Raw genomic sequence first — 21,071 nt, forward strand, 5'->3', positions numbered from 1 at the left:
ACCTGTGTTTATTATACATTATACCCCCACAACCAGTAACCTTTGTTTATTATACATTATCTCCCCCATAGCCAGTAACCTGTGTTTATTATACATTATCCTCCCATATCCAGTAACCTGTGTTTATTATACATTATCCCTCCCATAGCCAGTAACCTGTGTTTATTATACATTATACCCCCACAACCAGTAACCTTTGTTTATTATACATTATCCCTCCCATAGCCAGTAGCGCAAAAAAAAAGAATCCATCTTCACCCATAGCCAGTAGCGCAAAAAAAAATAATCCATCTTCACCCGGCGAGGGCTCCGCGCAGACTGAGCTCTGCAGGGTGGGGGAAGGCTTATAAAGCCTTAGTAAAAACAAAGAGAACGTTACCTGCGCTCTGGCCTAAATCCCCATGTGCATTTAAACAAAATGGAGGCTCTTTAGTTATATTCCAATGGCCATTTGAATATATAAGCTCACCAGCCACGTCAAGGCAAGCCTCAATAGGTGAGTTCCTACACTAGCCATTAGATATGCTGATATCAGCCAAGAATCTCCAGGGAGACAGGAAGGGGTATTTTATAAACCCTTTAACATTTAACCCTTTATAGGACAATAGGTCCCCCCCCTTATTTTTGTTTAGGGCCCCCACCCTCCGCTCAGGGGTGGGGGCCAGGGGGGAGGACAATAGGTCCCCCCATTTGTATTTAGGGCCCCCACCCGCCACTCAGGGGTAGGGGCCAGGGGGGAGGACAATAGGTCCCCCCATTTGTATTTAGGGCCCCCACCCGCCACTCAGGGGTAGGGGCCAGGGGGGAGGACAATAGGTCCCCCCCATTTGTATTTAGGGCCCCCACCCGCCGCTCAGGGGTGGGGGCCAGGGAGGAGGACAATAGTTCCCCCCCTTATTTTTGTTTAGGGCCCCCACCCACTGCTCAGGGGTGGGGGCCAGGGGAGAGGACAATAGGTCCCCCCAGTTTGTATTTAGGGCCCCCACCCACTGCTCAGGGGTGGGGGCCAGGGGGAGGACAATAGGCCCCCCCCCTTATTTTTGTTTAGGGCCCACACCCACCGCTCAGGGGTGGGGGCCAGGGGGGAGGACAATAGGTCCCCCCCCAGTTTGTATTTAGTGCCCCACCCACCGCTCAGGGGTGGTGTCCAGGGGGGAGGACTTTAGGTCCCCTCCCTTATTCTTGTTTAGGGCCTCCACCCACCGCTCAGGGGGAGTTTTGCCATGGATCCCCCTCCGGCATGCCACAGTCCAGGGGTTAGTCCCCTTGAAACAACTTTTCCATCACTATTGTGGCCAGAAAGAGTCCCTGTGGGTTTTAAAATTCGCCTGCCTATTTAAGTCTATGGAGGTTCGCCTGGTTCACCCGTTCGCGAACATTTGCCGAAGTTCGCGTTCGCCGTTTGCGAACCGAAAATGTTATGTTCGCGACATCACTAATAGCAGTCCTAAGTGTGGTGAGGCACACCTGAATCACTGCATGAAGCTTGCAGTAGCACTCAGAAGGTCATGAGGACTAATCTGCAGTTGACTCCTTGGGTGGTCATGTTTGGAATTCCCTCTCCTGTCCCTTTTTGATGAAACAATATTCATACAGTTTGCCTGGGCTGCAGCTAGGAAATCAATTCTTCACCACTAGATTAATCAAACACCACCACATTTAGTTTTTTTTTTCCAATACCAATTATACTTCTTGTATTCCATAGTTTGGACTAAGACTTTTCTACATGAAGACACCCTCACGAAGATGTTTTCAAATTCTGGTCTCCTTCCATTAGTTCCTTAGACTCATCCTTAAAGTTGCAAGATAAATCCACACTAAAGTTCACCAATTGGTTCCAAAATGACTGCAGGCCTACTCCAAATCTCTTTTATTTTCTATACATGCTACCTTGTATTCCATACTCTCCTAGGCTGGTAGAACTCAGCTCATGAGACAATCATAGAAATTAAAACAGAAACGACAATGTACCATTTTAACTTAGTTACATTCATTAAAATGTATGAAACATTGATAGCCTATACTCAAATGTTAACTTATGCTGATCATCTATTCTTTGCAAAAAGGGATGCATCTTCATTTCATAATATCCATCAGGAAAACGTTTAACGCTAAATTTGTTCCCATGCATGTGCACGTATGTAAGAACACACTCTGCATTTACACCCCATTGAAATTAACTTTTTAGCCTCTGTAGGGATTACTATGAAATATCCCCAATTGGTTAAGAATGTTTGTAGGCACTATCTGTAATACGGTAAAATCCCTGTTCATTTATAGAATTGGTAGATAGAACATAAACTAGATTTTCACTTCCATGATGTCACTTCCCTGCTAAATAATAAATTGTCATTACAGTAAATCCCACTACATTTAAAGTGGGATCCAGGGATTGCAAATTGTTCATTCAGTGGTTCCAAGTCTTTTGGGACTGAGGCCCCCATTTAAAACTCAGCATTTTTCAGGGGGCAAAACACAATTTTTTTCACTATCACAACACATATATACATTTCTAAAGGCACACACAGTTACTTTTTATTATACTATGCACACAGTTTTGTCACACAAATATACACAAAAAAGCTGCAGGTATAAGTAGCATTGCTTTTTTTTTTTTTTACTTGGGGCTAAAATAATTTATAGACATTTAGAATAATGGATTAAAAATCAGATGTTGCTTGAGTACATGCACATACATCTCCTATACTTATCATATAATATTTATATTTATATTGGGTAAATGTTATGTTTACGTGGTAGATACACTTAACCATCTATCATATATAGATGGACACAAACTATAGGTTAAAGGATTATACGTAAGTATAAAACATATGCATCCCTTGAAAAAAATATATAAAAACAGATATGTAATGATATAGTAAGCGAGTTATATCTTATTGATAGACAAATCACTATGTGTTCTAATGTTATTAAAATTCAGTTTTCACCTCTGGTGAATAGGTAGAAATTGGAGATTTTGAGAGACCATCCCAGGCTGCAGCAGGTCAACTAAAGTCCAATCAGACCATAAAGCAAGCCCTGGAGCGGTTTTACCCAAAAAGATACAGGACTGACTGCTCAGAGGAGCAGCTGAGGTACGTGTGTGTAAAAGCTGTTCTAAAACTGTGACAGCTTTAATAAATGTGCATTCTTTTTTTTTTTTTTGTGACTTGTATAATGGACAGTGACTATTTGTGCAGTTTGGTGGGTGTATTATATTTAAGCAGTACAGAAAGCAAAAGTAAAAAACGTAGTACCAAAGCATATCGGTAACCTGCATGAAAAACCAAAAGCGACAGTACTGCTTGTACACAATATATGTACAGCACTGCGGAATCTGTTTGCGCCTTTTTAAATAATAATAATAATAATAATAATAATATATGACAATGATATGGCATTTCCAAGAAAGATATATAATCCATGTTTGACTACATTGATTGAATCCATCAATACAACTTACCGGTAAGTTGGTTATATCTTGACTGCCCCAAGACATTTCTGCCCGAAAATTGACATCTACATTTCTGTAAAACTAATGTATGTGTCCCTACTATCTTTAAAGTCCTACCTAGGAAAATGCATACCTAATTTAACATTTAAAGCATACATTTATTTTATTTTTGTGAATATTGTTGTTTGTAGACAGCTTCACCAGCAACTGGCCGCGAGGTGGGTGGCCCTTAGAGGTCACAGTGGCACAGACTGTGTCCGAATTTACCTCACAGTGGCAAGAAAATGGGCCTTCTTTGGAGCTACACTGTTTGCAGCAAAGGTATGAAAAGTCATCCATGTGTATTCATTTTTTTCACTTCTTGATTTGGACCCAGAATAGGGTGCACATGCTATATCAATAGCCCCACAAAGATTGGCATTAAATCATATTGATCAAGCACCAGGCAGCGCTTTGCTCTGCGTTTTGCAGACTTAATTATAGATATTTTGAGCCCAAATCTATCCTAATGTCCCTCTTTTCTAGGAGCTCCATGTTGTTGGTGTGTCTAAGTGTATAATAGAGCTCCACAGCAATAATACGCCCAGTAATGTGTCTTTAACCCCTTAAGTAGCCATATGTAGATAGTGGAAGTGCACTCAACCCTTCGTCATGGAATTCAGGGTTCTCTAATGGATAAGTCCCAGTACCAGGAAGGTCCAAACATGGAATTTTGGATATAGAAAATAATCCAGGCACTCCAACGAATTCCAAAGCAAAGGCAATTTTATTAGAACAAGGAACCAAAAGGCAACGTTTCGACCCCTTAGGGCCTTTGTTATTATTTTCTATATTTAACCCCTTAAGGACTGAGCAAATTCTACAAGTTGTGATCAAAACAAAACCTTGAATTTGCGCTATATATCTGTTGAGGCGTAATTCATCTCTTTCATATTATGTGCACCCACACTTATCATTTGTTGAGGGGAAACAGGGCTTTCATGTTACACCAAATATTTGTATATTAAACATAATTTAATATGAATAAAATATTTTAAAAATTGAGAAATTAGGATTAAAAAAAAATAATAATAATAATTTTGCATGACATTTTAACTGTGAATGTTACAATACTGTTAGCTGTTACTGGAATAAAATACACATATTTGTATTCATGATGTCTCATGGGTAAAACAGTACCCCCAATGTACAGGTTTTATGGTGTTTTGGAAAGTTACAAATATAGCACATTACATTTTTCAGTTTATACACTAAGAAATTTGTCAGACTAGTTATGGTGCCTTTGAGACCAAATGGTAGCCCAGGAATGAAAATTACCCCCATGATGGCATACCATTTGCAATAGTAGACAACCCAAGGTTGTGTGTGAAAAACGCAAAAAATGTAATTGAACGCTAATTTTGGCCAGCGTTTGTGACTAAGTGGCTACTAAAAAAGACTGGACATTCCCCATTTGCAATACCTTGGCTGGTCTACTTTTGCAAATGGTATGCCATCATGGGGGTAATTCTCATTTCTGGGCTTCCATACTGTCTCAAAGGCCACATAACCAATCTGGCAAATTTCAATGTGAAAAAAAGGAAATTCAAGCCTTATATTTGACTCGGCAACTTTTGAAAACACCATAAAACTTGTACATGGGGGTACTATTATACTCGGGAGACTTTGCCAAACACAAATATTAGTGTTTAAAAATAGTAAAACGTATCACAACAATTATATCGTCCTTATACACGTTGTGATATGTTTTATAAAAGAGAGCTCAGGCAGCCCCCCAGCAGGCACTGCACAAACCGGCTATTCTGGCAATGGCTGGCCATGGCTGGGGGTGGGGCCGGATTGGGCAGAGGGGGTCTGCCTGAGCTCCCAGACAGACCCCAGGATCGCAACCGCTGTTGGTGGAACGACGGGGACCTGGTAAGTCCAAAGTCCTTAAGGGGTTTAACTACAATAAATGTGTTTAGAAATCAGTCTGTGTAAATAGGATACATTGTTATTGTTCTAAATTACATTTTAGTTGCATAAATAGTTATTGGTAAGACGTCTAAAATTTCTCAGCTGCACCCTTGGCCACACCCTCACTCACACCCCTAAAATTGCCCCTATTTGTTCATTTGAAATGTAGGGAGGTATGTAAATATTTTGTAGATTTAAGTTGAGCATTAAGTCACTGGAATGGTATTTTGTATGAAATTTGTGTCCCTGCATATTACTGGCATAGAAATTAAATTAGTATGAAGAACTCTTTTCAGAGTGTATTGCGCTACCTTACGTAAAATAAACTATTATTCCAATTATTAAAGGGGATCTGTATCTGTGTTGGTTTTATGGGGTACATCTTTAGTATTGTTTTGAATATTAAGGAATAAAACTGTTCTTTACACACAGCCTGTGCCTCCAATGCCATTCGAAGGCTCCGTTGTGTGGCTTGCTGTGCACGAAGATGGAATCAGTGTCCTGGAATACCACACTATGGTAAATTGACCTGCTTGTATATTACTATTGATAATAATTAAACTGCTCCCCACATCCAGTGTGAGCACATTTCAAAGAGGAATAAAAAGTTGAGGAAACACAGATAATTGGCACAATGTAGAAAAGGCAGAAAAAAATTCCACCAATGTATAAAGTTTTTAGTGCATGCATACGGCACTGGTGCACACGTATAAGCCTATGCAAAAATTTTATACATAACCCCCATTGTCTCGTGGGGCGTCCCCTGTTAAGAATTATCTAAATAAATAATGTATCAGGATAAAATCTGAGAATTCTAATTTCACAGATCCCAACACGGTTTACTTAATATACCGTGCTATTCTATAAAGATGACTTCATGCTGATAAATCCCATAACACCATAGTTATCTCTTAGTAAAGACGCACAATTGACTTAGAATTTCACAGTCAGCTGTTTGTCAATCGAGCCTATGTGTAGTAAGCCTAGGAGAGACACACTTAGGATGCTACAGGGTGCAGAACATCTGTTGGTGCTGGATACGAGATACTCACTAGCACTGCATTACATTCACCAGAATGGCAATAGGATACTGACAAAACCAAATACTGTATTCAAGGCAGCTAATGTTTTTTCTTCTGAAACTCTTTCAATAAAAGGGATTAAAATGTTACCGCCATGGGTGTATCAGTAAAATGGAAAATTGCTTATTTATGGGTTTATTACAATCCCGTTAGCTTTCTCCGAAAACAAATGTACTCTAGACGTATTGCTTATATATCCCTTGAAAAGAATAATAGCTGTGTGGGCTTTTATTAAGTAAATGCAGTTCTTTGTCTGAGACTTCTCAACACAGTTTTTGTTTGAATTGGAAATAAAAAATAATGTTTTGCTTTCTCTCCCTCCCACTCTTCGGCTTTAAGAGGCTCCTATTCACGTACATACACAGGAGTCTAATGACGTTTGGAGGTCACCGAGATGAGTTTATGCTGGTAGTTAACAACACTCACACAAAGGAGAAAGCCACTGAAAAACTCCTGTTTGCTATGGCTAAACCAAAGGTAAGTACATTAGCTGAAATACACGCCTGCATCTCTAAGGTAGGCTTTTAGGAGTGAAGTACTCTTAGAGGCTTGAATACAAAGAGCTAGAATTAAGCACCTGTGGTTTAAACAAAGCAGTGTTTATTATCCCAGCAGGAAGCAGGTAGGGGGAAAAAAGCAATTATAAACTCTAAGACATGGCAATGTAATTACGAAATGTTTGCTCCTTTGTTCTTCTAGTGTTCTACCTCCGTGTCTCCACATTTTTCTTACACAAATAAATGGAGCTAGGTAGAAGTCAGATGAGCTTTATACTGTGCAAATCAGATTGCTACTATTAAAAATAGCATGGCTAGTGGCTCCTAATTACAATTTTTTTTATTTCACAGAGCAAAGTTGGCAGCCCAAAGCCTGTTTAGGTTTCTCTTGTTTTAGAGGCGTCCCTATCTATCTAATCAATAAATCTATCTATTAATAAATCAAGTTACCAATTTCTCCATTTAATACCAGCCATTACTGAGTGTGCCTATTAATTCAATGTATCTATAGAGCTATCGGTTTTATGTAATATCAGTATATCATGCAGAACCCATTCTAACAGCATTTATTCATTAAACATTCAACTGTATCCAGTTAAAATCCAAATGGCAAAATGTAGGCCAAAATAGGCAAGCTGTGACTGTAGCTGAACAGGCCGATTAGTCCAAATTCACTAATTAATTCAAATTTGAATTCACTCTATTTCAGATTGAATAAAACTGTGAATGTCCCTGGCAATCTGATAAACAAATAAAATGTATCAGTCTTTCAATACAGTTATCTATCTATCTTTTATTACACATACATATATGTTGTGTTTGTGTGGCTAAATCTACTGTATCTCTTTATCCTATTTAGCTATACTGAATCTATCAAGAGCTACATGCTATCTATAGCATTAATTTATTTAAAGTATAAATGCACAAGTAAAGTAATACTTTAAATCTTGCATTTTGGTGTCCCCTGGCCAGTTTGTGTTTAAAACATGAATCCTATGATGGCTCTTTACACATTTGTTATAGCCGTCTATAATACATTTGCTGTTTTGGTATGTCTTCAGTTCGAGAGGTCTATCATGTATGGGCCTTTACTATCAAAGAATCATGAATATTACGGTATATGTTATGGCATGTAGATCATGGCTGAAATGGCATATTTAATCACAGGGTGAAATATAGCATATGGTTTCATCATGTAAAAATATGAAATAATAGCTTATGACCTATTAATACATGATGTCCTGGCACATGGGATGAAATATGGAATATGGCATAAAATAGTGCCATGTAATATATTGATTACATGGAGTAAAATATCCTGATACTGAGACTTGGGGATATAGATTTGTTAAAAGTCATAAAAAGAAAACACGAGAAATAATATAAGAAGAGACTGAAGTGTCTGGAAAGGCTGGGTATTGGGGCAAGTGACAATGGAGGTGGTTATGGGGCAAATCACATGTTGGGTGGAGCACATGAAATAGAAATGATGTTTACGGTAATGTTCATTGTGTATGAATGTGTCATGCAGGACGCTATGTCAATTAAAGTGACATGCCACACTGTATTTTACCTTTTGTTGCTGTCAAACTCTGTTATGTACTTCTACACAATGCGCATTCCATTACAGAGCTTTTCAGTAATATAACCCACAGCATATGCATTGAGAATGTCTTACTTCTTTCTGTCCACTACTGAAAATCATTATGTATATTTAAATAACGGAGCTTTCCGGTATAAATTTATTTGTGCATATTGCTGGACTGTAGGAAAAGTGGTCACATGTCAATAATGTATCATTATTGTGTGTATTGCAATATTATGGGTAACTTTATTGATCTTGTATTTCAGATATTGGAAGTAACTTTGTTGATCGCTAGTTATATCAATACATTACAACAGCAAAAAGTGTCTGCCCATCACCTATCTGCCCCTGCACTTCTCTCCGCCCAAGTGGAGGAATCGAAAAACAAGCAAATAGACAACCACTCTCACTTGTCAAATAGGCCAACTAAAGGGCCAACTTTGCTTTAAAGACACAGAACGGAACCTTGTTACATAGAGAAACTGCTTTAAATAATGATCATACAACTCTGTACTGTCTCGTCCTAGAATCATATTCAAATAAATCATTGCTTGGTTTATAGGGCTTTATCTGGAGTGTGTCAGGCAACATTACTTGCAGGGTAATTCAATAAAGTGAAAAATCCAAGTGAATTGAAATTTTAAGGTCAAAATAGCCAAATTGGAAAAAAAATCTCTGTCAGTTCTGCTCCTGTGGCCTTTCTTTTGAAATTCTCTTTGAATTCTCTCTTTAGTGAAAAACCCTGTTTGTATTTCTGTTCAAGTTGGATTGTACAGATAGGGGTTGATTTACTAAACACCAAATTACAGTTAACTGAAAACTGGATTTGCAAAACGTGCCGATTTGGAAAAACTGTGCATGAAGTTTACAGTTCATTGTCTGTTGATGACAATTTTCTGGTGCTTAGCGAATAAATTCTTAGTAGTATCTTAATGCTTTGCGAATTATATGTAGATTCCAAAGAGTTAAATAAAACATAACCACTTTTCGTAGAAAAGCAGTTAAATGCAAATGTATTTTGAAACATACTGTATAATTTTGATGGAGAACCAAATATCCATATATGTCCCTATTGTTTGCCTTAGTTGCCATAAGCAACTAGCATTGCTTTAGTAATATAAACAATATGTGTATATATTCTAATATTTTAAAACAAATCAATATCATTATTTTTTTTACTGAGAAACAAATTGCATTATAAAGTAATTGCTTTCCTAGTATATGTAAAAATGTATGTAAAAAATTAATAATGGAACTGATCAGCTGCCTAAACATACTAAATTGCAACAAATACCCTGGCGCTTACAATAATATTATATATTGTAAATTCTTTCAGGTTTAAAAACCTTAACTTGAGAGCCTAAAATTTCAAGAACAGATATTTAGAAAAGGGAGAAAGACAATTTAATAGATATCGCCTTTCAAGTGGTTTAAATTTCCAAAGTAGAAAGAAATAACTGAACCTAAAAAAAAATTAAAAAAGACTTGTAGCGTTAATAAAGAGTTCTAACCTACAAGCAAGCATTTCAGATATAATAATGAATGAATTATTACCCATTTGTTTGTTAGTTTTTATAACAAAATAATTAAATTTTAGGTAATATTATATAGTATTACAATATGATTTAGTAATCTCAAATTTAACCCAGGACATACTTGAAAACGAGAGAAATCTCAATGTATCTTTCCTGGTAAAATATTTTATAAATAAATAAATCTTACACCGTGAAATGATATAGGTTTTAGAAACAGGTTGTTATTTTTTTTTTAAATCACATTAAGAATCTCATCATGAAAAAGTTAAAAAGTCATATTTAGGGAGACACAAAATGACACTGTGGACCAATAAAGAGAGTGATTTTCTAAAAAAAGAGACGTAACATTAAAAACCTATGCCACAACAGTAGACCACATATAGTAGGTTTAGGGGCACTTGGGGTTAGGGAGGGGGGTCTGTTGCCTGAGAATAAGGAGAGTTGCAGTCTACAGTCTCTTGAAAACACGACAAGCACTATAAACACTGCATTTCACCCGCCCCACAGTGGGTATGGTACTACTAGTGTTCTGGACTCTTACCTGCAGCTACTCAGCTCCACTACCTCAGGCAGAGAGTCAGAAGCTCTCTGTCTGAGCTACACCTGGCAGTGCAGGGCTTAGCTCATTGGCTGAGAGCAACCAACAAGCCCTGCACTTTAGGTTTAACTTGAGGGAGCTAATGGACGTGGCTTAGGTAGTGGAGGTATGTGTTAGCTGTACATGTAATGTCGATATCGACTTATCCAAGTCATCATAACATTTAATAAACATAGTTTTATTTAAGTGTATGGTTTTCATCTGCTCCACTGTCGTTTGAAAAAAAGCACCATATTTTTTTTGTTGGTTTTTAAAATTGCAAATTCCTCTGTATCAATTTTAATTGAAAAAATAAATAAATAAATCACAGGTTTCATTAGGGTGAAATAAACAATTAAACATATTTTCAAAAAAAAAATCTATTATTACTAGTGCTTAAATGGATCTTTTAAGCTAATTTGTTTTATGGAACAATAATTTTGATACAGCAATAAAACCAAAAGAGAGGTATCTTTGTGTAACTATTTATATTATCATAACTGTTTTAATGAAGAATAGGCACAGGGCCCGGGGTATATCGTGAGATAAATAAAATGCCAATAGAGAGGTGAGGAACTCGGACATGTCTTCAAATGCCGTCATATATAAGACAGAGGAAGTAAATTTAAAAAATAAATAAATACATTAGAAAGAAGCTACCTGGACCCCAGGTAAGAAGTCAAACCTTTCTTAACCCCTTAAGGACACATGACATGTGTGACATGTCATGATTCCCTTTTATTCCAGAAGTTTGGTCCTTAAGGGGTTAAAGAGAGTGACTACTTATATTAAGGGTTGTACTGGCAACATAATCACTGCAGTGCACTGTAATGCTCATGGTGCTTGGATAGATATAATGCCAAAGAAAATATGCATGTACTTTGTTTTGCGTGTTTTATGAAATATTGGTCTACAATAGCTGCAGATCTAGTATCCGCAGCTACTGCAGACCTTCCCCATCTTGCACAGCACAGGTATTTCATGTCTGCGTCACAGACTTCTCCATGAGCTTTATTACAATTCATGGAGCAGTCAGTACGAGGCCGGTGCTCTGGGCAATTGCTTGTCTCTTGAGATTATTTCCTCAGAGCTAAACTACCAAGAAGTAACAGAACCAGCTGTCTGATTGACAGCATGGGAGGTGTAATAAAGTACATTTAAAAAGTGATGATTTCAATAGAAATTAAATGGGGGGAAAAAAGGTGACACAACCATCATACATAAGGAATTTCAATTGTATGTGCTTGGAGTGTTTCTTTAACCCTGAGTCTATCAAAAAGGTTCCCCCAACCCTAAAACCCCTTTCATAACCCTAACAAACTATCCCAATCCTTAACATTTCCAATCTTAACATCATGGTCTTCGTCATTGAGAATCTTTTTTGCAGCAGTTTAATGAAATTGGGGTTATAAGACTGCACTATAATTTTTCTCTTGTCCTATTTTCTTAAAGGTGATATTTTAAATGTGAGCAAAGCATTTTCTACCTTGATATAGAAAATATATAGTGAGATTATTACAGATGATTATCATGTTTTTAAAATAAAAAAAACAAAGAACAGATATTAAAAAGAAATGTTTTAATATAAAATTAGAGTATAATTAGAGTTGATATTGTTTTGACTAATGACTACATCTTCTTGTTCCTGGAGAACACTTTTTTTGTATTTATTAACTCACACTGCCTTGTATTTTATATGTTTAAATTGTACATATAATGTCGATATTGACTGATCCAAGTCATCATAAAATGTAATAAACATAGTTTTATTTACTTGTATGGGTTTCATCTGCTTTTTTATTCTTTAATTTTTTATTTTTTTTTTACAGAGTTTTGGTTTTGAAATTGCATATTTCTCTGTATCAATTTTAATAAAAATAAATAAATAACAAGTTCTATCTTTGAAGTTAATCAGTATTATAAAAAAAGACAAAAAGGTAATAAATCCCCCCCCCCCCCCTTAAAACGATCAGGCTGTCATGTTTTTGGCACACAGATACACAGACACAAATATACACACCTTGACACATGCACGGACACACAGATACACACTGGCACATACACACACCAATACACACATACTGACATACACACAGTGACACATAAAAAAACCTTGACACACAGATACACACACTGACACACGCACTCAGATGCACACATTGACACATACAAACACACCGATACACACACTGGCACATAGAAACACACTGATACAGACATACCGACATATACACACAGAGATGCACACAGTGACACATACACACACTCAGTGACACACACACACACACAATCTGACATACATCAGAGCCACCCTCCTGTTAACTTACCTTGTGTGTACTGGTGATGTTTCCCACCAATTAGGAAACGCTGGTCGAGAGAGAGATCATGAGTTGGACAGGGTTCCGGGTAATGAATTCATCACTAGTCAGTATATTTATATATTGCATGTTCATTGCAACCTTGTGTACAAATGTTACAAAGCAAAGGACTGTGGGTGCAAACTGGAGAAGGTCCAAAGCAGATTTATTGAATCATTAAATCTGCCTTGAACTTTCTCCAATTTATGCCCACTCCTTTAATTTGTTGGTTTTGAGAGTGGTGTCTACTCTGGGCTGGAGGCACCTAGGCGTTTCTTTTGAGTGTGCTTGTTCATCTTTTTAACACATCTTGTGTTCAAATGTTATCCATCTCAATGATGTGCTCAACCCTCTGGCCTTTATAGTGCGTAAATGTTAAAAATAATGATCTAGTGGCCACTGTCAAGCATAGCTGCCTAGACTGATTTTTAGGAAGTGAGGTGCTGTTAATCATTTTCGCTGCAAGACTTATATGCAGTATACTTCTCTAACTATACCCTCTATCTTCCTTCAACTTAACTTTCTGACAGCTTGATACCCTAACAATCTATCCATAGATATACCATTGAGCATTCTAAGCATCATGGTTTCTATGAGCAATACTCCTTAATTAATTTCCAACTACACCTCTAGAGAGAAAAGATTTTTTTATTGACTTTAAGCTATATATATATTTTATTTTTATTTATTTTTTCACTTTCATTACTTTCCTCTGAGGTGTGCTTTTGGATAAAATAGAATTATTATCTATCCATAACTGAATACTATCGCATGCAATATCTCTATATACCTCTAGAGTGTTTCGTTAGTAACTTGTAAATTTGGATAGACTTCATATTTAGAGTAATTTGTAACATCAGGGATAGCAATTAAGAGTATCTTGTTTTTTGCTAGTATAATAGATACAAATAGCGTTGAGGATATTCACTGAGCCAGACACAATAAAGCTCAGAGTGGATATCTGATACTATTAATATACTCACTATTTATATATACTATCTATGTACTTTGGAGCATTCTGGTATTCACTTTACCCTCATCTTTAGGGATATCTTAAACTTCAGAATTTATGTATATATATAGTTAATTATAGATTCTCATTAGACTACTTCAATTTCCAGGTAACACAGCGAGTCACAACTGTCTTTGACACTGTGATAAGCATATTGTGTTTTTCTCTGTTTTTTCATATATAATTCCCGGGGTTAGGCCCTTTGAGATCCTTGGAGTCTCCTTTTGGTACTTTGGATGGTTGGTCACAACAGGAGCACGTACACATGTGATTGGTGTTCGGCGGTGATTAATTATCATACATACATATTTTTTTTTGGCACTGACAAGCAGAAAGAAGAAACTCTAACCACAGGACAATAAAACCACAAAAAAAAAGGCTGGCATGTCATGAGAAGTAATTTACAGGAATACTAGGGATTTTATAAATACTCAAAAAGGATGGTATTTACCATTCTTATTGTGTGTATAAAGTCCAGGTTGATAAGCAATCTTTGTTTTCTACAGAAACTCACTCCAGACATCAATTTCTTCTACCTCTATGTTACAAACGCTTTTCTTTATTTTATTTCTTAAGTACGTGGAGAAACTATTTAACATGCTATATCTGGTAACATGAAATAAAGTTAAAGGAAAACTCCACTGCAGGTTCCCTCTCCCTCCCACCCCCAATCCCCAGTTGCTGAAGGGGTGAAAACCCCTTCAGTTACTTACCTGAGGCAGCGACGATGTCCCTCGTTGCTCCTTCCTCCTCCACGCCGCTCCTCCTTCTGACTCCGTCGGCCGGTGGGCAAGACTGATCCCGCCCACCGGCCGAGGAGACCTAATGCGCATTACCGCTCCCCATAGGAAAGCATTGATAAAGATTTTCAATGCTTTCCTATGGGGAATTGAGCAACGCTGGAGGTCCTTACACAGCGTGAGGACGTCCAGCGACGCTCTAGCACAGGTTTCCTGTGCTAGGAACCAGGAAGTGCCCTCTAGTGGCTGTCAAGTAGACAGCCACTGGAGGTGGAGTTAACCCTGCAAGGTAATTATTGCAGTTTATAAAAAAAACTGCAATATTTACACTTGCAGGGTTAAGAGTAGTGGGAGTTGGCACCCAGACCACTCCAATGGGCAGAAGTGGTCTGGGTGCCTGGAGTGTCCCTTTAATAACATACATAGGAAGCATTCATAGGAAGCAAGCACGTTCAGGGAACATTTCAACTACGCATAACTTGCTGCGACGCCTTATTTTGTACGGACAGCTTTTCAGAACAAGATACATTCAGGGCTGTTGACTTTTGTAAATTCAAAGGGAATTCTAAGTGAATTTCAAATTATGCAATGACATAGCTAGATTGGATATTTTCTACAATTCGGCTTTCGTTTCAGTTGAACTATTTTGACCTACAATTTTGAATTCCTGAATCCCCTCCCCCCCCCCCCCCCCCCCCATTATGGTTATTGTGATCTGGCTATACCAGGATTAAACTGGCTTGTAACATCAGTTACTAATTTTTTAATATATATTTAAAATAAAAATGCAGCATTACATGAAAACAGTTAACACAAGTTATGGGTGATTCACCTTGTCTTATACAATGATATAATTTCCAGAAATGGCACAATTTCCTTTTAATAAAATACAATTGGGTAAGAAGATAAGAATTGCGGTGCATACAGGTTCATGCCAGCACTCCCAATGTAAAGCAACGCTAGTGGTGCTGAAAAGTTACTGGTGAGTATCTAAAAAATGTTTTTGTTTTTTGAAGTTAATAAGTGCCAGATCTTCTCTGCCTCTCACATTTCCCCGTTAAAGTGGCATATCTCAGTATTTTATAAAGATACACCGGGCTACTCACTAAAGTGAGAATTGAAAGTGAATTTCAAATTTTAGCCCAAAGTACCTGAATTTTTCCAATTCGGCTATCTTGGCCATCAATTTGAAATTCCATTTGAATTCTCACTTTATTGAGTAACGTTGTCAGTCTTTATGTAATACTGATGCTGATACCAGGGGAAATTCATTGAAACCCAGGATACAATAAGACAAAGGAGTGTACATTTTTGCCCTATCCAAGTAGCCTTGGCATGGCAGCTGTGGAATTCAGGCATGCTCTCATTTATCATGGGATGTTACCTATGGAGGCTCCATTTGTCCCATGGGTTTCTCCATAGACCTTGGCATTGTACTGTCAACCATGTGACTCCTGGGAAATAAAGCGCAAGTCACTGAAGAATACCTTCAGGAATAAGATGGCGGCTGCAAGGGACAACTTCAGGTAAGTAAACCTACCTTCCACTGCACCAAGGAGCCACTGGACTCTAACCGGTGACCCGGTCATTGCAAAATATGCCGAAACAGTGCATACAAAAAATGGGTTTTTGCCTTTGGATTTTATACCAGAATCTTGTAATTCAGATGCAAATCTGGAGCACATTAAATTACCCTAAAATTAAGACACTATCGTGTCCAGTAATGCTACAGCTTAAAGTAGTGGTTCTGCTATCTGTAGCCTGTCCCTGCAGTCCTATTAAGGTAAACTGTGCCGTTTCAGACAAAAGGCAGTGTTTACATTGTTTCCTAGTAACATGTCTAGGTGCCGTCACTTACTAGAGACCCTTCTGTATTGCAGCGTTTCCTGCTCTCTCTCTCACTGTATAAGGATGTCAGTGTTCCCTGCTCATTCTCATTGTATAAAGCTGTCAGTGTTCCCTGCACTCTCTCTCTCTTACTGTATAAGGCTGTTAGTGTTCCCTGCTCTCTCTCATTGTATAAATCTGTCAGTGTTCCCTGCTCTCTCTCATTGTATAAAGCTGTCAGTGTTCCCTGCTCTCTCTCTCTCTCACTGTATAAAGCTGTCAGTGTTCCCTGCTCTCTCTCACTGTATAAAGCTGTCAGTGTTCCCTGCTCTCTCTCATTGTATAAGGCTGTCAGTGTTCCCTGCTCTCTCTCTCATTGTATAAGGCTGTCAGTGTTCCCTGCTCTCTCTCTCATTGTATAAGGCTGTCAGTGTTCCCTGCACTCTCTCTCTCTTACTGTATAAGGCTGTTAGTGTTCCCTGCTCTCTCTCATTGTATAAATCTGTCAGTGTTCCCTGCTCTCTCTCTCACTGTATAAAACTGTCAGTGTTCCCTGCTCTCTCTCATTGTATAAAGCTGTCAGTGTTCCCTGATCTCTCTCTCTCTCACTGTATAAAGCTGTCAGTGTTCCCTGCTCTCTCTCACTGTATAAAGCTGTCAGTGTTCCCTGCTCTCTCTCATTGTATAAGGCTGTCAGTGTTCCCTGCTCTCTCTCTCATTGTATAAGGCTGTCAGTGTTCCCTGCTCTCTCTCTCATTGTATAAGGCTGTCAGTGTTCCCTGCTCTCTCTCTCTCTCTCTCTCTCTCTCATTGTATAAAGCTCTCAGTATTCCCTGCTCTCTCTCTCTCACTGTATAAAGCTGTCAGTGTTCCCTGCTCTCTCTCATTGTATAAAGCTGTCAGTGTTCCCTGCTCTCTCTCATTGTATAAGGCTGTCAGTGTTCCCTGCTCTCTCTCTCATTGTATAAGGCTGTCAGTGTTCCCTGCTCTCTCTCTCATTGTATAAGGCTGTCAGTGTTCCCTGCTCTCTCTCTCATTGTATAAGGCTGTCAGTGTTCCCTGCTCTCTCTCTCTCTCTCTCTCATTGTATAAAGCTCTCAGTATTCCCTGCTCTCTCTCTCTCACTGTATAAAGCTGTCAGTGTTCCCTGCTCTCTCTCATTGTATAAAGCTGTCAGTGTTCCCTGCTCTCTCTCATTGTATAAGGCTGTCAGTGTTCCCTGCTCTCTCTCTCATTGTATAAGGCTGTCAGTGTTCCCTGCTCTCTCTCTCATTGTATAAAGCTCTCAGTATTCCCTGCTCTCTCTCTCTCACTGTATAAAGCTGTCAGTGTTCCCTGCTCTCTCTCACTGTACAACGCTGTCAGTGTTTCTCTCTCTCTCTCTCTCTCTCCTGCCACGTCACTCAGTCGGCTGCGGACGTCATCGACGTGCGACCTACCCTGCTGGTTGTCATAGTGACGGCCGAAGAGTCGCTCGCTTTTCCATCGGCAAAAGAAAAATACAATGCCTCGTCCCAGGTATGGGCTAACCCTGCGACTAATGGTATCTCTGTAAATATCCCTACAGCTAGCCGTGCCATTACACAGCTCGGACATGGGCCCTGACAAACCGGGCCGGGATGGGTAACTAGTCTGCCCCAGACTCAGGCTCTGATATACTGCACATTTAATATTCCGCCAGACTCGCTGAGCATTCTGGGTAATGTAGTTCGGAAACATCAGGAGTACACATGTACCCATAATGCCTAGCCACTAAGACAGAGAATGAATGGGGGCTACCATGGCTAGCTCTCACTTCCCTGCTATATACCCAGGTCAGTATGTGTTTATACAGTCTGGGGGATAGATGGCTCACACATTATTAAACAGGAAAATGGGCAGAGAATGAATGGGGGCCACCATGGCTAGCACTCACTGCCCTGCTATATACCCAGGTCAGTATGTGTTTATACAGTCTGGGGGATAGATGGCTCACACATTATTAAACAGGAAAATGGGCAGAGAATGAATGGGGGCCACCATGCCTAGCTCTCACTTCCCTGCTATATACCCAGGTCAGTATGTGTTTATACAGGCTGGGGGATAGATTGCTCACATTATTAAACAGGAAAATGGGCAGAGAATGAATGGGGGCCACCATGGCTAGCACTCACTGCCCTGCTATATACCCAGGTCAGTATGTGTTTATACAGTCTGGGGGATAGATGGCTCACACATTATTAAACAGGAAAATGGGCAGAGAATGAATTGGGGCCACCATGCCTAGCTCTCACTGCCCTGATATATCCCCAGGTCAGTATGTGTTTATACAGTCTGGGGGATAGATGGCTCACACATTATTAAACAGGAAAATGGGCAGAGAATGAATGGGGGCCACCATGGCTATCACTCACTGCCCTGCTATATACCCATGTCAGTATGTGTTTATACAGTCTGGGGGGTAGATTGCTCACATTATTAAACAGGAAAATGGGCAGAGAATGAATGGGGGCCACCATGGCTAGCACTCACTGCCCTGCTATATACCCAGGTCAGTATGTGTTTATACAGTCTGGGGGATAGATGGCTCACACATTATTAAACAGGAAAATGGCCAGAGAATGAATGGGGGCCACCATGGCTAGCTCTCACTGCCCTGCTATATACCCAGGTCAGTATGTGTTTATACAGTCTGGGGGATAGATGGCTCACACATTATTAAACAGGAAAATGGGCAGAGAATGAATGGGGGCCACCATGGCTAGCACTCACTGCCCTGCTATATACCCAGGTCAGTATGTGTTTATACAGTCTGGGGGATAGATGGCTCACACATTATTAAACAGGAAAATGGGCAGGGAATGAATGGGGGCCACCATGGCTAGCACTCACTGCCTGCTATATCCCCAGGTCAGTATGTGTTTATACAGTCTGGGGGATAGATGGCTCACACATTATTAAACAGGAAAATGGGCAGAGAATGAATGGGGGCCACCATGGCTAGCACTCACTGCCCTGCTATATACCCAGGTCAGTATGTGTTTATACAGTCTGGGGGGTAGATTGCTCACATTATTAAACAGGAAAATGGGCAGAGAATGAATGGGGGCCACCATGGCTAGCACTCACTGCCCTGCTTTATACCCAGGTCAGTATGTGTTTATACAGTCTGGGGGATAGATGGCTCACACATTATTAAACAGGAAAATGGGCAGGGAATGAATGGGGGCCACCATGGCTAGCTCTCACTGCCCTGCTATATACCCAGGTCAGTATGTGTTTATACAGTCTGGGGGATAGATGGCTCACACATTATTAAACAGGAAAATGGGCAGGGAATTAATGGGGGCCACCATGGCTAGCTCTCACTGCCCTGCTATATACCCAGGTCAGTATGTGTTTATACAGTCTGGGGGATAGATGGCTCACACATTATTAAACAGGAAAATGGGCAGAGAATGAATGGGGGCCACCATGGCTAGCACTCACTGCCCTGCCAGGTCAGTATGTGTTTATACAGTCTGGGGGGTAGATTGCTCACATTATTAAACAGGAAAATGGCCAGAGAATAGAACATGGCAATAAGCACAGCAGTTTATGGTTTTATTGTATTTTTAAGAAGGAATAGAGGTACACACTATTGGGGGTTAAAGTTGCTTCCATGACTGCATAGTGTACTCACACTGATTGTTCATGTTAAGCTATATTTTAATGTTAGCTAGTGGGTTGTGCAAAAAATTTCCCAAATTCATAGTTCTTTTTGAAAGTACAGAGGGTTAATTTTAAAGGGGAAATGTCAGTCCTATGGAAATTACACCACTGGATAAAATGTTAAATATTTTCTTTTACATGCGTGTTAAAGATTGATGAGTTGACAGTTCAGTTCAGTCCTGGGACAGTCAAGGCACACATTGCATTATCATTATTATTTATTATTATTATTAATATTATTAATAAAGAAGGGTATACAGAATCATTCTCTCCTCTCTAATGTCTGTCAGTGTTTTGACTGACGGATACAAGTGACAGTAATTGACAGGAAGCCAAGATGGAGGCACTCAGGGTCACTTACAATATCCGAGGAGGACATGTTGTTAATGTGTCGGTATGTCAAAACAAAACACAACTCAAATGGATTCAAATAATTTCATATCTATCTGTATGCTCACTCATAACTCTTTATATGAGCCAGACAGTTTCACATAAACCTTTTAATAAAAATATATAAAATAACTAAAATGATTCTGAAACCTAGATTGTGAGTGATTACAAGCAAGGCAATGTTTCGGTTGTTCCCAGTGTTTATAAGTATTATTGATGCACTTTATTATGATTTGTCTGCTCATTTCATTTCCTTGTGGAATATGCTGGAAATATGTAAATTGGTAAATAACATTAAATGGAATTCCAATAGTCTCAAACAAGTACTTGGATATAAAGATTGACATGCTTCTGACTTTGTGAAGT

General features: G+C 39.0%; 2 protein-coding genes across 2 annotated transcripts in view; both read left to right on the forward strand.

The window, feature by feature from the left end:
* Positions 1–9,371, forward strand: part of PLEKHH2 (pleckstrin homology, MyTH4 and FERM domain containing H2) — a 165,819-nt gene extending 156,448 nt beyond the window's left edge. The window contains exons 26-30 of the mRNA XM_063443900.1: positions 2,965–3,098; positions 3,649–3,778; positions 5,846–5,932; positions 6,835–6,972; positions 8,844–9,371. Coding sequence (XP_063299970.1) covers positions 2,965–3,098; positions 3,649–3,778; positions 5,846–5,932; positions 6,835–6,972; positions 8,844–9,026 — 672 coding nt within the window. The 3' untranslated portion in view covers positions 9,027–9,371. The remainder of the gene's footprint in view (positions 1–2,964; positions 3,099–3,648; positions 3,779–5,845; positions 5,933–6,834; positions 6,973–8,843) is intronic.
* An 8,692-nt stretch (positions 9,372–18,063) lies between these two features.
* The window catches only part of DYNC2LI1 (dynein cytoplasmic 2 light intermediate chain 1), a 46,202-nt gene continuing 43,194 nt past the window's right edge, over positions 18,064–21,071 (forward strand). Inside the window, exon 1 of the mRNA XM_063441463.1 lies at positions 18,064–18,143. Coding sequence (XP_063297533.1) covers positions 18,130–18,143 — 14 coding nt within the window. The 5' untranslated portion in view covers positions 18,064–18,129. The remainder of the gene's footprint in view (positions 18,144–21,071) is intronic.

Source organism: Pelobates fuscus, chromosome 2 (genome assembly GCF_036172605.1).
Source record: "Pelobates fuscus isolate aPelFus1 chromosome 2, aPelFus1.pri, whole genome shotgun sequence".
Lineage (NCBI taxonomy): Eukaryota > Metazoa > Chordata > Amphibia > Anura > Pelobatidae > Pelobates > Pelobates fuscus.